Raw genomic sequence first — 17,158 nt, 5'->3', positions numbered from 1 at the left:
TGTGACAATAAAAATGCCTCAAAACTAATAAAGCAGCACTAGATACGCAGGTAAGACATAGAATTTAATGGACTAAAAAATTCCCTAATATGAACTTTGTTTCTTTTAAATAACATTTTGTTTTTACTAATTGCATGTAAAAGCAATTTTTAATATTTATTTTGTTTATTCTGAGGCAATTAGGGTTAAGTGATTTGCCCAGAGACACAAAGCTAGGAAGTGTTAAGTCTGAGGCTGTATTTGAACTCAGATCATTGTGACTGTAGGGCTGATGCTCTATTCATTGTACCATCTAATTGCCCCACATTTGTTTTTTTTTTTTTATTTTTTTATTTTAGTTTCAAATTTTTTCTCTCTTTCCTTTTCTCTTCTCTGTCATTCCCCAAAATGCTAACAATTTGATATAGATTATGCATGTACAATCACAACATGAGCTTTACAGGGCATAATTACAATTAGAACATATGGTAATTCTGTTTATATGCTATAGATATGTGTATTGATGGGGGGTTGTTAATATTTCCTTTTTCATGTGCCTCTTTGAATCACTCTGAATAACAGCTTCTTTCATTTCCAAGGATTATAGGTGTTTGTTTGCAAAAGGTCTTATGTGTTTGTTTGAAGAAACTTAGGAATGATTCTTAAAAAGTCTTATAATATTAGAAATTAAATTGCTCTTCAACATTACAAGCAGAAAAAAAGAATAGATCGAATAAGTAGGAATGGATCCATTGGAGCTATGGTTGGGAACTAAATTATCTAAACATTTATATAAATCCCCTTTTTTTGAACATTCTGAGTGGTCTTTTTTTTTTTTTTTTGGCCTTTATTTTTCACTTTTACTTCATCCCCTATGTTCAGTAGATTCATTCCTTACATGGATTCATGTCAGAAAAAAATACTTTTAAATATTGCTATATAATACCACTGAAAGAGAACTAGCTTTGAATTAAGAAAAACAGAGTTCAAATTCAGCCCTGAAAAACAGAGTTCAGATTCAGTCCTGCATCTTGATGCCTATAAGCCATCAAACAATTCATTGAACCTCCCTCCTAATGTTTCCTGGTCTGTAAAAGCAAGTTGGATTTAGTGGCCTTCAAAATCCTTACTGGATATAAATCCATGACCCCACAGTATGTTCTGATGATTGTTAACTGAGCTGAGCATTCTACTATTTCTTTGATACCATCCCTACCTCCTTTGTGACCAGGATCCTTCAGTCATTTTAATGTCTTCCTCTACCCTGGTTCCTACCTTTCCAGTCTTTTCACATTTTGATCCTAAATACACATTCTTCAGTCCAGTAGCATAGGTTTCCTTCCTCTTCCACAAATAAAGCACTCCATCATTTGACTTTGGGCATTCTCTCAGGCCATCTCCCTGCCTAGAATGTTCTCCCTCCTCCACTCTGAGTACTTACTTCCCTGGTTCTTTCAGTCCTAGTTAACATCTTATTTCCTACAAGAGGCCTTTCCCAACCCCTCTTAATTTTACAGTCTTCCTTCGCTTAATTATTTCCAATTTATTCTGTTTATTTACAGTTTTATGTATATTTACAGGTTGTGTCTCCCTTCCTTTGCCCTATCCATTATTCTATAAACTCCATAATGCAGGTACTGTTTTGCCTCTTTTTGTATCCCTAGTGCTTAGCATAGTGCCTGGCTTAATAATGGCTTAGTCCCTGGCTTAATAAATATTTATTGAGTTGGCTCCTTTTCATAAGGTTACAAGCATGTTCAAGTCTTCCCTAGGATAAATATATGAATTTGGAAAAAGTAAGAATAGGGAATATATGTGACTTTATTCATATAAAGAACTTCCTGATAGGAAAACCCCTCTGACAGTGCAAATTGGCACCTTCTCTGAAATTTGTAGAATTAGAGAGTTGTTTAGAGCAGAACTTCTTACCTTTTTTTTCACTCAAGACCCCTTCCTGTCAATGAAATTTTTACATGATTCCAGGTATATTGATAATAAATCATAATTTTGTGACCTCCCCTCACATTCAGTTATGAAATTTTATATGGGGTTGTGATCCAGCTTAAGAAACTAGGGCCTAGAAGACTGAAAAGTTAAGGGACTTGCCCAGGATCATCCAGTTTAAATGACTTAGAAGTACAAAATTGAACTCAACTCTTCCTAGTTTTAAAGCCAGCTCTCTTATCCATTATGCATTATTATCCATTATCCATTATTATCTTTCTTCCTATTCTTTCTTTACTCTTAAAATTTTTTTAACAATCTTTCCTTTTTCTTCTTATCTCAAGTTATCATTTTTCTCTCCTATTTCTTCTTAAAGATCTAAAAGGAATATGCTAATTTAATTGTACTAATTGTCTCTATTTTCACCTTCAGTCCCCTGAAATCTGGCTGTTATCCCTACTTCTCCACTAAAATTGCTCCTTTCAAAGTCACCACAACTGAGAAATTGCAAATCTAATTATCTTTTCTCAGTCTTCTGCGTCTCTACAGCATTTGACACTGTTAACCTACTGTCTTCTACCTTGGTTTCCATGACACTCCAATTTACTAGTTATCCTCCTCTCTGTTGATCTTGTCATCTCTGTGTTCCTTACTAATTCATCTTCATCCTCCAGCTGCCAAAGTGATTCTATTATTGGTCTTCCCTTTTCTCCCTATGTTATCTATTTTGGAAATCACAATTATGTACATGGCCTCAATTATTTTCTCTATGCCCATGACTTCCAAATCAATATCTCCAGCCCTAACCTTTCCCACATTTACAACTACTATAGGACATTTCCACTTAGATGTTCTGAATGTTCTGAACAGACATTCAAAGAAACTTATTCAAGATACAGAACCTAACACTGTCAGTTTTAGAAGAAGAAAAAATATTAGTCCAGAGAATCTTTGAAAAATTCTGTCATTAAGTCATTTCAGCTTGATAAGACTGCCTAGAGCTTGATTTCTGATGGCACAACATTTGAAACACACAACATCCCTTTCATGCCATCCCCAGACTAGGGAGGAAATAAGTGCCTGAATATGTATATACTTGATTTACACTAATCAATTACTTATAAAATATCCAAATTGGTGGGACAAGAGGTTCTTTAGAAAATACCCCTTTAGTGTTTTAAACAGTTCTTTAAAATAATACATTTAAATATTCATCTTCAAAGTAGCCATGGGGTTTGGATATCTGCTTCTAAAAGTTAAGTGAATGAAAGATGATAGGAACAAATCATGACCTTAGAATATATAGAGAAACTTAGAAAGAAAAGGAGTTCCAAGGTCTGGACTGGGTGTAGGGATTTTTCTATTGTAGGCTCTGCTGTGTCACTGAATAACCACACAAGCTTGACCAAGGCACTTAGTTGCTCTGTACCCCTATTTCCTCCTACTCAAAAGGAAATAGTAATAATATCTTCTCTGTTTACTTTGCAAGGTTATTTTGTAGGATAAATAAGAATCTATCTGTAAACATCTTGTAACTTATGTAAAACATTTTTTTTAAAAAAAAAAAAAAAGTAAGTTAGTATCTTGTAAGAGTCAATGGAGAGAAGAAAAGAGGCTAGCCCAGATAGCATCTTAATTTTTTTTCCATTACTACAAAGGGTGACAATGCAGACAATATTAGAAGGGAAACAATAAACTGGAAAAAATTTACATTCAAAGGTTTTGATAAAGACCTCATTTCTAAAATATATAGAGAATTGACTCAAATTTATAATAGTTCAAGCCATTCTCCAATTGATAAATAAATGGTCAAAGGATATGAACAGACAATGTTCAGATAAAGAAATTGAAATTATTTCTAGTTATATGAAAAGATGCTCCAAATCACTATTGATCAGAGAAATGCAAATTAAGACAACTCTGAGATACCACTACACACCTGTCAGACAGGCTAAGATGACAGGAAAAGATAATGACAAATGTTGGAGGGGATGTGGAAAAATTGGACACTGATACATTGTTGGTGGAGTTGTGAAGTGATCCAAACATTCTGGAGAGCAGTTTGGAACTATGCCCCCAAAATTATCTAAGTGTGCATACCCTTTGGTCCTGCAGTGTTTCTACTGGGCTTGTATCCCAAAGAGATCTTAAAGGAGGGAAAGGGACCCACATGTGCAAAAATGTTTATGGCAGCCCTGTTTGCAGTGTCAAGAAATTGGAAACTGAGTGGATGCCATCAGTTGGAGAATGGCTGAATAAGTTATAGTATTTGAATGTTATGGAATATTATTGTTCTGTAAGAAATGACCAGCAGGATGATTTTAGAAAGGTCTGAAGAGACTTACATGAACTGATGCTAAGTGAACTAAGTGGAACTGGAGATCATTGCACACAACAATGGCAAGATTATATGATAATAGATTTTGATGGGCATGGCTCTTTTCAACATTGAGACGATTCAGGCCAATTCTAATATCTTGTAATGGAGAGAGCCATCTGCATCCAGAGAGGAATGTGGAGACTGAGTGTGAATTCTTTTTTGTTGTAAGTTGCTTGCATTTTCTTTTCTTTCTATTTTTTTTTCATTTTTGATCTGATTTTTCTTATGCAGAAGGATAATTGTGGAAATATGTATAGAAGAATTGAACATTTTTTGTAATTTTGTTTTGTTTTGTTTTTGCTGAGGCAATTGGGGTTAAGTGACTTGCCCAGAGTCATACAGCTAGGAAGTATTAAGTGTCTGAGGTCAGATTTGAACTCAGGTCCTCCTGACTTCAGGCTGGTGCTTTATCCACTATGCCACCTAGCTGCCCCCTGCGATGACCACGTTAGCGCCCTGGATACCTTAGAATCAGCTGGAGTCAGGATAAGCAAAAGTCCTTAGTCTTTATTCTTGATCTTTAGAGGTAGGATTGAATTGAATGGACACAGAATCTCTGCAACCTTCCTTCCTCGTCTCCCACCCAGTTGTGTCCCTGGCTAGTCTTACCCCCTAGTGCCTCCTACAATTCTCTGCATACACCAATTATCGAGCCAGCACAGTATAGTAGGAAGGCCACTTTCCAAGCATGTGCTACAGTATTGTCTAATTTGTAATTAGCCTTAAGTGCTTGAACTGACCTCAGTGCATCGACTCAAGAGTTTCAGCCCTTTGCAGCCCTCCCTCTTTTTTTAAAATATATTTTTGTTTAACATATATTGGATTAGTTGCTGTTTGGGGGAATGGGAGGGGAAAGGAGAGAAAAATTTGGAACACAAGGTTTTGCAAGAGTAAATGTTGAAAATTATTTATGCATATATTTTGAAAATAAAAAGCTTTAATTAAAAAAAAAAGACAAAGGTTGAAGGAAAATAGAATTCAAAGAAATACCTGCTCCCTCATTCCCTGCCCCACTGACCCTCTTTCTCTAGGACATGGTAAATCAGATACTCATCTCTGATCTTGCTTAAGCTGCCTCAAGATTGCCAACTGGATACTAAATCATGGAGGCAGTCAACAGGGTAGAAAGAAATGCCTGTCCTATATGAGCATAAAACAGATCTGAGATTCATATCTTCCTCTTTTGCTTTCTGTCATCATGCTATTCTGAATTCTTGTTTTTTTTACTATTTTAAATCTGATTTTAGTGTAATAATATTAAAAATAATAATAAGAAACACATAATGGTATTTAACTGGCCCTCATAGGGGACTATGGCAATGATAATGTGACTTGCTACTCACTAAGGGCCAATCCTCCTTATAGGAGAATATTTTCTTATTCTACCTTATCAACTGAACCAATGCTATTATTTGGAGTTTGTTTGTTCATTGATGTAGTAGTGAAAAATGCAGAGCTATTTACTATAATCTGTAAATAGCTTTTTAGTGTATTTTTTCAAAATGTAATTTATTCATTTGGTTGCTGAATTATTGGATAAGATCTGATATACTATGAGATCTTAAGTAAGTGAAAAAATTAGTTGGCTAATTATTTTAATGCCACTATACTGTAGTTCAGGTGAAGTAGCTTTAATTAAATTATCTCCCTAATAATTTGAAAAGTGGCTATTATTTTAACTTATCGTGTGTATATTGAACAAATCACTCAACCTCCTCTTTCCCTGTGAAGTTAACATTTGCCCACAGTGTTTGCAGAACCATGACAAGGAAATTTTTCACTTAAAGCAGAAAGGTTGGGTATAGTCATACTAAAGAGGAGCTATCTTGTTCTCCAGAAAGATTACTTAGGGTGAGATTGTGGTAGGTCCTGGGAACAGGGTGCTATGAGGATCAGATCCTGGAAGTAGTGGAATAGTCTAAATAGAGTCTAGACTGAGAAATGGGAAGCACAGGGACATCAAAATCCAGATTTAAGATTTAAGGGTGTTATTACCCTGAGTGAGTTATTACCTCTGGCTGCCCCAACTAATAAAAGTTCTGGTATTTTATTGGTTTATCTGGATGAATATGGAGTGTTGTTCCTTTATTATCATATTAGTATATTCATCAAAGTACATCCTTAACAAAGGATTGTCTGTCTAGCCATCCATTTGACAAGAGAAAGGAGAGTTCTAGCTTCATGAGCTTTAGGCTTATAAGCAGTAGGACCTTTAAGACAGTTTTAGTGCTCTTATAGTCATAATGATAACAAAGAGTAAAAAGCATGCTACTAACCTGGAAGTACAGTTACAGTTATCTGCTAGTCAGTATTTTGACAAAGAATAACTAAATGTGGTGAAAGATATTAGGCTCAGGAGATCTTAGATTTAGAACTGTTGGCACTCTAGAAATCATCCAATCCTTATTTTATAGATGAAGAAAATGAAATCCAAAATGGTTGTGACTGGCTCAAAATCATATAGCAAGTAAACAAACAAATGAGGTGGGTCTTAAACCCAGGTCTTTCTAATTCCTGGTTTAGGAAGCAGGCACAAATAAGACACTAATGAAGAATCACTTTAGAAAAGAAAAGGAAAATATAATCAGTAGTGGAAGAGGAAAACCTTTGTCCTCATGCTTGGGAGATATTTTAACAATATTTCCTGTGAGTCTTTGTATAACAAAACTTTAAATAAGATAAGATGTACATCATCATCATCACCTTAAGTAGTATTTATATTGTGCTACTATAAAAGGTACTGTGCTAAGCACTTTACAGATGTTATCTCATTTGATCCTCACAACAACCCTGGGAAGATGGTACTATTATTATCCTCATTTTATAGAGAAGGAGACTGAGGCAAACAGGTTAAATAATTTGCTCAAGGTTACACAGCTAGTGAAGCATCTGAGACTGGATTTGCACTCATCTTTCTGACATGAAAGCCAATGATCTATTCATTGTTTCACCTAACTGCCCCGATATTCTCCATATCTGGAAGGCATCTCAATTTCAAGGAATAGAGAACTGAATTTAATATTATCAGTAGCAATCTTTATCTGGATATGAGATTTGAAAAAGGGATGGATAAAGGCATTCAGTCATCAGCCATCAGGAAGGTATTCCCACCCTTGAGACACTTTGAAATAAGATGAGGTCCATGAGGAAAACAGAACAGTCAGGGAGACCAAATGGAATGTTTATTGGTTAGTCCACATTTTGACTCTATGTGATGAATATAGCACAGGAACATGGTCTTACCTTGCAGCTACTTAGGCATTCTGCACAGATTTCCCTGAACATTTTAAAAGGGCACAATTGAGCTAACATCAGCAAAAGTAACTGACTGCAAGAAGTCTTTCATCTAATCTATCAGCAGGAAATGTGTTTGAACCAAGCCATCCTTAAGAGATAAATCTACTGCCTCGGTATCTCAAAGACACTCTCAAATAATGAAATTCTAAACATAAAATACTTCAGAAGGAAAAGGTAAAATAAAAAAAATGAAAAGAATCTTGCCTTTTGATTTAATATTCCATGCCTTCTCTCAGGTGATATAAAAAAATGTCTATTTTAATATAAGCATTTTTCATCTATAGTGTGAGGCCATTAAAAAAAAAAAAAAAGGATGGTTCATGAAATATAATGACATTATAAGGCATCTGAGAATGCTTTTTCTATATCCCCATCCAAAAATCCCATAAAAACAGTTCAAGTGGGTGGGACCTCCTAAATTCTGAAATTTGCCTCTGTCCCAAATAGATTATTTGCTAAAACTTGGGCTAGGCAGGCATGTGAAAGGAGTGGTGAGAGTAAGAGTGAGGTTAAAGTAATTCAATAGTAACTTCCACAGGGGAGGAGCCCTCCTCAATTATTCATCAGCAAGGCTTAAATAACCTTTATATAGCCTATCCTCTTATAGCGTGTCCAATAATGAAGTAAAAAAAAAAAATACAGTCCGTCATCCAGATGTCCGGTATAAATAATAATAGGAAGGAGGAGGAGGAGAAACAACTAACATGTACATAGTGTTTTAAAGTTTGTAAAGCACTTCACTTTATACTTTTTTTTAGTGTGATAATCATTTTACCAAATGTCTTAGTGGCTGGAATCATAGTATAATTATCTAACTCAACAGACCTAAGTCTAGGATCTGAGCTAACAACATCTTAGCTGTATGAGCCTGATAAAGTCACTTAGAATTACTTTTTGGCCTTAGATTCCTCATTCATAAAGTTGTGATAATAATAATTCTGCCTCCTTTTCAGGACTATGAGGGGAAAATAAAATAATTCAAAGGAAAAGGTTTTGGCAATTTTTAGTGACATAAATATAAATATCATTATTACTTGATGTAGTATATAACTAATCTAGAAATTGGGAAGACCTGTTTTTAAGTCCTGAGTGCAAACCTTGCCTCTTAAACATATTAGCACTGTAATATGGGCAACTCATTTAATCTTTAGTTCTCTGAGCAGCTCTCTGATTGAAGAAAAAATCCTGACTTGTATGAGGAGTCAGGAATTTTCTCATTTGAGAGTTCCATATATTATTGAAATCATTGCCCCAGTCTCTACCCAACCTTTTAAAAAATACCATCATTATAGTGTTAGATAAAGTTTAGCCAGCATTATAAAGTTCAGGGACAGAGAGAAAACAGATTTTGTTGATTTTACACCAAACAAGAAAAAGGATTCTTTTAAAATATTATACTCCAGTGACTTGACCTTGCCCCTAGGTCTTTGACTCTGGACCTCTGAACTGCATGTGGTAATTTTAGTTTTGAAGCCCTTTTCCCTCCAATGTTCATTTGAATTAAATATACTTGACTTAGATCACTAGATTCTCCCTTTGAGACACATGATTTGGGCTGTTGGCAAGATCTGTACAAAACAGTGGCCCACAGGTAGTTACTTAATAAGGCCATACATTTTCACTGGTGTAACACAGTAAGTGGATTTCAAACCTTGGAAAGCTTCCAACTGGACTTCCTTATACCACTGTAGCTGTTTCTATTTTCTTGGATTTAGTGGAAATGAAGCTTGTGCCCCCATGGAGAGATCAGCTTGTTCACTGCTTGCTGGGAAATATCTTGCCATACATGAATGACCAGTTGATTGAAATGAAATAGGGAATTTTTAGCAGGATGACTTTTAAATAATTGACAAAGAACTCAGATATTCTGATAAGTGGATAAGGAAAAGGGTTATATAAAAGCTTTTAAAAGTGTTTTCTTTAAAAAAAAGTTTTCTGTCTGAGATGAAGATTTTAAAATGTAGGAACAGTTTCTAGCTTTAGTGACCATCTATCACTTGACCTTCCTTTCTCACTTTGTAGGTGAAGTAAGGCTTGAGCAGTTCAGTGTGGTGTTTCTCTCACTCAGCATGTATCACCAAGCAACATAATTCAACTCCAGAGCTTCCTTTTGGCTTGAAGGATGGACATTAGCTTTTTAAAACTCCTGAAATCATGCTACTGTAAATCACATTGTAGTTTAACAAAGTATTCCTGAAACACAATGCTCAAGAACTGAATCAAGGGAAACTGCTCGAATTCCTTTTTGTAACAAATGAACTGAGACAGCAATTATTTGCCAGCAAATTTTGTGAAGGTCAGGAGATTCCGTTCAACAAGCATTAATATAAAATGCATGCACAACAAGATGGTACAGTGGATAGAGTTGTAGGCCTGGAGTCAGGAAAATTAACTTCCTGAATTCAAATCTGGCCTCAGTACTAGCTGTGTGATGTTGGGCAAATCCCTTTATCTTGTTTGCCTCTATTTCCTCAACTATAAAATGAGCTGGAAAAGGAAATGGCAAGATAGTACTTTTGGCAAGGAAACCCCAAATGGAGTCACAATGTGTTAAAATTGAAAAAAAATATATAAAATGCTCATTATACTAGACCCTGGGGAAACAAAAATGAAAAAAAAATTACATAATTCTTGCCCTCAAGGAGCTTACAGTCTAAGGGGAATGAAAGGAATATGATATAAACAGAAGTATGGATAATATTCTAGAGAGGCAAGAATAAAGGAGAAAACCCAGCCAAAGCATTCAAAGAAAATTTTTTGAAGGGGAGATCATTTTATCTTGGGAATGTTATAAGCCAGGATAATGTAGCAAAAAAATCATTGAATTTAGAATTGTAAAACCTCCATTCTAGTTCTAACTCTGATCTTTTCTATATATTTATAAGTGTGGGCAAATCATATTAGAATTCTGTGCCTGTTTCATTATATATAAAAATGAGAATAACATTTCCATTATTTACATTGCAGGGTGTTGTGAGGAAAGTACTTTATGTATTCTAAAAAGCTCACAGAAAAATATGCTTTACTGTCATGAAACAGCAGGTAACACCTGAGCTGGGTCTTAGAGGATGAGAATTTCAACAATAATAAATGAAAGTGTGTGCATTCCATTTTTGGAGAAGGCAAAAGACTACATAGTAAAATCGTGAAATAGCTAATAGTCCGGTTTGGTTGGAATATGAAGAGATTAGATTGAATTTAATTAAAAATAGCCATGGGTATCAGGATGAAGAATCTGTTTGTCCATAGGGAGTCAGTGAAGGTTTTTTGTTTTTTTTTTTTTTAAGCTGGCGAGTGACCTGTGCAATAGAAAGATTATTTTGTATGTTTTATTTCTTTTTGCGATTATTTGAAGAGTGGGGAGGCTAGAAACAGGAAGACTAGTGGGAGAGTCTTTTGCAGTTGTTCTCAAGAGAAGGAGAAGGATCAGAACAGGAGAGTTATATTTTGAAAGGAGAGGAAGAGAGGAATATGAGAAGGAGTATGAAGGTGGATTTGTCAGGACTTGTTACCTAATTGGGATGTTAGGAATAAGGACAAGAGGAGAATTAAGGGTGTCCATGGTTTTAAACACGAATGACAAGAATGGACTTTATCCTGAATGCCTTTAAATCTAAAATGACCTATTCAATACAACAAATAATTATTAACAGCAAAATTTTAAAATCTAGTACTTTCAAATGCCCATGTGTAAATGCATAAATGTGGCTAATAAATAAGATGAAGTAGACTTTGTAATGCAAGCAGGCAACTTTTACTTCATAAATACTACTGAGACTTAGTGGGGAGTGGACTGGGGAGGAGAAGTATTATTCAGTCATATTTTATTGATTCTCATTCTATCTCATCTCCACTCACATGTTCACCATGCTACTTCAGACCTTCATCACCTCTTACATGGACTATTACAAAAGCTTTCCAACTGACCTCCTTGATTGTATTACCTTTTCTTTCCCATCCATCTTTCACACAATTGTCAAAATAATCATATGACTGAATAGGTCTAACCATATCTGTCCCCAATAACCATCAGTGGCTCAAAAGTCTTACATGGCTCTTTATAGATGTGATAATATGGTTACTTTAGAAAAGTCAGAAAGATAATAAATGCCTTCCCATTCATAAAATACCTAGAGTATTGAGTTTGGGGGATAGCATTTTGGGAAGAATCAGATTTAGAGGTACAGATAAGTAGGAGAGCATATCAGCTAACATTACAAACTACAACTTGATTTATTATCTTATTAATTGTACAGATTTAAGAAAGTGTTGGGGAAAATTAAATATTACAAGTTAAACTTCTTATATGAATTGACATTACCTTTTCCCCTCCTGAAAGCTGGTTGCTAAATATTTCCCAGCACACACTGGATAGAGATTACTTTAGAAGTCATCTAATTCATGTCTTCATTTTACAGATTAAAAAATTGAGGTTCTGCAAGATAAATTGGATATTTGGGGACAGGGGATTAAAGAATGTCTTTAAATATTTTAAGGGCAATCATATGGAAAACTTAGGCTTTACCTAAGAGGGCAGAAGGAAGAACAATACATTGAAGCAAATTTCTTGCTATATGAGAAAAAAATACTTCCTAACAATTGGGGCTACCAAAAGTGGACTGGACTACCACAGCATGTAATCAGTTCTTTTTCTAAGTATCTTCAGGTACAGGCTAGTTGATCACTTCCCAGAATTATCAGAGAAGAGAGTCCTATTCAAGTATCTATTAGTTTAGATAACTTCCAATATTTCTTGCAACTCTATGATTCTATGATTTTCTAAAAGGTAACTGGATTCTCATTTTAATTGAAAAAAGGAGTGTGTGTGAGACATAGGCCAAGATATATAGGGCCCTTGAAAATTGTTCTGGACTTATATTGATTGCTTACAAATGATGTGGCAAATTTATTCCTTAACCAATTATTGCTCTTTCTCATTGATGTTCATTTCTATAGTTTGCTGATAATATTTATAATCTGTTAAGACTAGGAAAATATTTTATATATATTTGTGTACACACACATATATTTGCTTTTTAAAGGGATAATGTCTTGGGGCTGATTTTAAATGTTAGATTCAAAAACAGTAGGTGGGGGCTAAGAGTCTACTTCAAAATAGTGTAAAGCTCATCCATCATCAGGATTTCATTCATATTGTTATTATTGTTATATCAAGTAAACCATTTCACATGATTTCAGAAATTAGTTATTGATTGTTAATGTATTATAGAATAATGCCCTTTTAAAGAAAATTTATATTATCCATGGAAGGATCCTTTAAATGAAGAAAACTCAGAAAGGGATTCCCTTAGTAAAGTTTTAAATTGCCCTTGAGTATTTATAATCTGTATTGAATGTCCAGAGTAAGATGGACTAGTCTTAAAAACATCAGAAGTCTTTATATTATAAATATGACAACAACACTTTGGACTTGATGAAATAAAGAAAGAGTGAAAGACTAACATTTGGTTTGTTTTGGTGCATATTACATAGTAAACTTAATATGAATGATGTGTTAAAGTTAAGAAAATAATAAAGGATTGTAAATGTAAAAGTAAAACCATCTCTCTCTTTCTCAAAATATCATTTTTTAATCTTTTTTTTTTTTTAATCATACCTGGGGTGGAATTGAATCCGTCCACAATATAGTGATCCAAGGCTATTTACAATGATAACTGAGGATAACCTAAGTGATTTAAAATCTCATAATCTAATTAATCATTAGTAGACAAAGATACTGCATACTCATTTTTGAAATTCATTTAAACATCTCCATATTTCAGGAGAAAATTTTAAATACAATATAATTATTTGATCAAAGGTTTGACACTTATCAAAAGGATCTGTCCAATAGCACAGTATTGCTTCCTACTTGAGGATGACACTGATGTATTCTCATGAATTATTGAGCCCATTCAGTATCATTCCATTTCAATAGTCACTTTTTATGACTCAGAGATTTTGCTGAAAACCCAATTGTTTTAGAGACATTTTATTCCAATCTATTCTCTCTTTATTGTTCCCAGTTGTTTCTTACCCACCTCCTCACCCAGCAGAGAGTTTCTGAGGTCAGAGAGTAGCTCAAACCTAGATTATCCAAATAATTTGTGGAGCTACTTATGTCTAAGAGATATGAATGGGGAATGGGCTTGATAAGCATGCATAGGTTCCACCCAGCATCTGAACATAGGACATTATCTTCATTAAGTTACTTGTCATTCTTTTTCCACTCCTCAGGGATTTGAAGATATAATTCTTCTCTTTCGCCTCCCCAAATGTCACTGTTTACAATCATTTTCAAAAAATAATATATTTACCAATTTAAATGCAACTATGCCTCTGGACCAGAGTTCGCTTTAAGAAATTTGTTCAATTCTGCATTCTTGTTTAGTTCTAGGTGTTCTTTTGAAATAGCTGTAATTCTTCTTCATTATCTCTTTTTTCCCCCACTTGTATCTAAGCTAATCCAAAGGACTCGCCATCAGTCTTTAGAATGTAGTGATATCTCTTAGCTATCAAGGATTAGAGAGGAAAAAGGAAAAAAAAAAAAAAAAAAAAAAAAAAAGCTGTTACAAGTTCTCTTTAGCTACCAGAAGCATTATCAAGCCTATCTCCTTAGCCTTGGTCATTTCAGACTTAGATCATTCTGGCATTTAGCCAAATTTAACCCTTGGCTGCAATAACATGTTCGAATTGTTAAAGAACTAGGAGTTTTGTGAATATAGAAATTTCTAAAGCAGAAAAATGTTTCTCATTCTATTGTATTAATTTTTATTTAGAAGAGGATATTCTTATAAAAAGCAAATTTGGGCAAGAGTTACAGTAATTCTACATTTGTTAAATTGCATTTTGCTTTGATTTATATATCTTGCTCTCTTGCTATCAGTAGAATAGGTTTAGATGACCTCAGAATTCATCTCATTTGACACCCTCATCCTATAAAGCAAGAAGCGAAGACCAATGAAATAACACATCCAAAGTCACACAAGGAGTCACTGACAGTCATAGCTGGAGCTTGGGACTTCTGGCTCCAAATCTAGGACTTTTTTCCACTAAGAAACTTAGATGTGGGGGGAGGAGGGATTCAGAGAAGGACACTGGTACCTGAGTCTTTGTGATACATTCACATTTGGAAGGAAGGAATTCTCATGATGGTACAAGAGAAACATTGAGGGATAGAATGGGCAGGGCTACTCCCATATGTTGCAACACATCCTTTAGCATGGCACGCTTCTTTAGTACCAGGAAAGGTTGAAGCTCAATGATAACTTGAATTTATTTAGCTTAAAACTCAGTGTATTAGAAGGGGAAGTAGATTTGGGTAGAACTACATGTATGAAACAAGTGATTCTAGAACTACCTACCACTTACCTTATCCTAAAGGGAGGTCTTATAGCACAAAGCACACTTGCCCCATTCCACAATGACCAACTTTTACAAGAAAAATCACAGCTACTCCGTGTCTCTGGATTCATCTTCTTGCTTGAAACACCACTCCAATACCCTGCTCATCCTCTCCCAAAGGACTCAGGATCAGAGGAAGGGACTGATAGAGTTACCCAGAGAGTGACCTCTCCCCTTGTATCTTAGTATGGGCACACAATAAGAGCAGGGCATGGATCCATAAAATTAACCTCATGAAGGGACAAAGCTCAGCAATGATAGTAACCGTCTTAGAATGAAAGAGTATTTAGAGGTCACTGAATTCAATCTGGTTACTTGTAAGATAAGGAAATTAAGACCTATGCTAGATAGGGGGATCTTGGCTTGATTGTGTGTGTTGGTTCCCTTTCAAGAAATTTCTGCTTATCTAAAAACCACATATCTTTCAGCTGAACTGTCCTGTCTGAGTATTACACATATAAATATTCTTCAAACTGAAGTAGATTTAGACTTCCCTTTATGCACTTAAGACTGAATAAGTATTGAATTAGCCCCACTGATGAATGTTGATTCAACAATATAGAGTAGATTTTTGTTGTTGTTAGGTCATTTCTTCCAGCTCTAAAAATTAAAAATTTGATTTAGACTCTGAATGAGCTCCTTAAATTTTTTTTAAAAAATCTAAAACCTTGAGTTTTTCATGTGGTCTCATTCCTTCAACATCTACCTAAGCTCTGTCTATATTTTATGAATACGTGATACTATATATTTCCACTCTCATAAACTTCATTTCTTCAAACAGTCAAGTTCAAGGAGAATCTTTTTTTTTTCACATCCAAACAGTGGCTCCTGATGATCCCAGCAGAAAAATAGATGGTGATACTATCCTCTTTTCTGATGTTCAAGAAAGCTCCAGTGCTGTTTATCAATGCAATGCTTCAAATGAATATGGATACTTGCTGGCTAATGCATTTGTAAATGTTTTGGGTAAGATATTTCATAAGTGTGGGGATAGCATTTGTATAGTGATTACTATTTGCGGGACTGTGATTATCTCTTTACAAATATTATCTCATTTGATTCTTACTATAACGCTAAGGGATAGGTGCTGCTATTGTCCCATTTTAACAGTTGAAGAAACTTAAGTAGACAGCTTGTGACTTGCCTAGGATCAGTCCTATTCAATAAACACTTAAGTGCCTACTATGTACGAGGCACCCTGCTAACGCAGGGAAATAATTAACAAAAAGGCAGTCCTTGCCTTTAAGGAATATATAATCTAAAAAGGTAGACAAGTCACAAAAAGAGGTAAAAAAAATGAGGTTGGGAAGACAGCAATGGATATCTTATTCTGTGGAGTTGAAAATAAGCAGAGCAACAGATGTAAAGTGGAGTAAATGGAATCCCATTTCTGCCCTCTCTAAAGATTGAGTAGTAATTCTAAAATCCAGATTTTACTATAATTTCTTCCCTTATATGTGGCAAATTTTAAAATTATTCCATACTTCCATATGGTAAATACTAGTAAAATTAGTAAAATGAGTATCATCATCAGTAAAATGAGAATCCTATCCTTGTTCTTTACTTAATTCAAAAATATATTCCAAAATATATGTTGTTTATTTATGGTAAAATGTTTATATAACAACAGAAGAAATGTGCTTATAGGTATTTTTTGAGATTTACATTTCATATATTTTTGTAACTGACATTCCAGAAAAGCAATAAGCTTATTTCTAATATTGAAATTATCCAACAAGGAATTTTTAAAAATTCTTACTCATTTTTCTCCAGAATTGTTTCATAATACTACAAGTTTTTTTTTTCTTTAATTACTCAAGGTTTGTATTTCCCTTTTCAAAACCAAAACAAAAGTCAGGAAACTTTGTCAGTATCTGAGATACTTCACAGTAGAGATTCTTAATCTGAAGTCCATGACTTCTTTTATTTAAGTGTAAATTTTGATAATTGAATTTCAATATAATTTGTTTCCTTTGTAATACAATATATTTTATTTAAGAAAGGGGTTCATTGACTTAATCAGACTTATCAAAAGAGTCTATGACACCTAGAAATGCTTTAGAAATAGAAAATTAGACATTTAACTTTGGAAAGACATTTAAGCCACAAGTCTTAATGAGTGCTGGAAACCAGGATATTTTATCTTTTTTACAT

The 17,158-nt window shown here is 34.4% G+C and overlaps 1 protein-coding gene across 39 annotated transcripts in view; it reads left to right on the top strand.

Annotated features, from left to right (window-relative positions):
- Window positions 1-17,158, top strand: part of NRCAM (neuronal cell adhesion molecule) — a 315,510-nt gene that overhangs the window by 244,255 nt on the left and 54,097 nt on the right. For all 39 annotated transcript variants that reach the window (XM_031938769.1, XM_031938804.1, XM_031938768.1 and 36 more), the window contains one exon: window positions 15,827-15,970. In XM_031938769.1, coding sequence (XP_031794629.1) covers window positions 15,827-15,970 — 144 coding nt within the window. The remainder of the gene's footprint in view (window positions 1-15,826; window positions 15,971-17,158) is intronic.

This window comes from Sarcophilus harrisii, chromosome 5 (assembly GCF_902635505.1).
Source record: "Sarcophilus harrisii chromosome 5, mSarHar1.11, whole genome shotgun sequence".
Classification (NCBI taxonomy): Eukaryota; Metazoa; Chordata; class Mammalia; order Dasyuromorphia; family Dasyuridae; genus Sarcophilus; species Sarcophilus harrisii.
The sequence above is the reverse complement of the archived record's forward strand: the minus strand, read 5'-3'. Positions and strand labels throughout refer to the sequence as shown.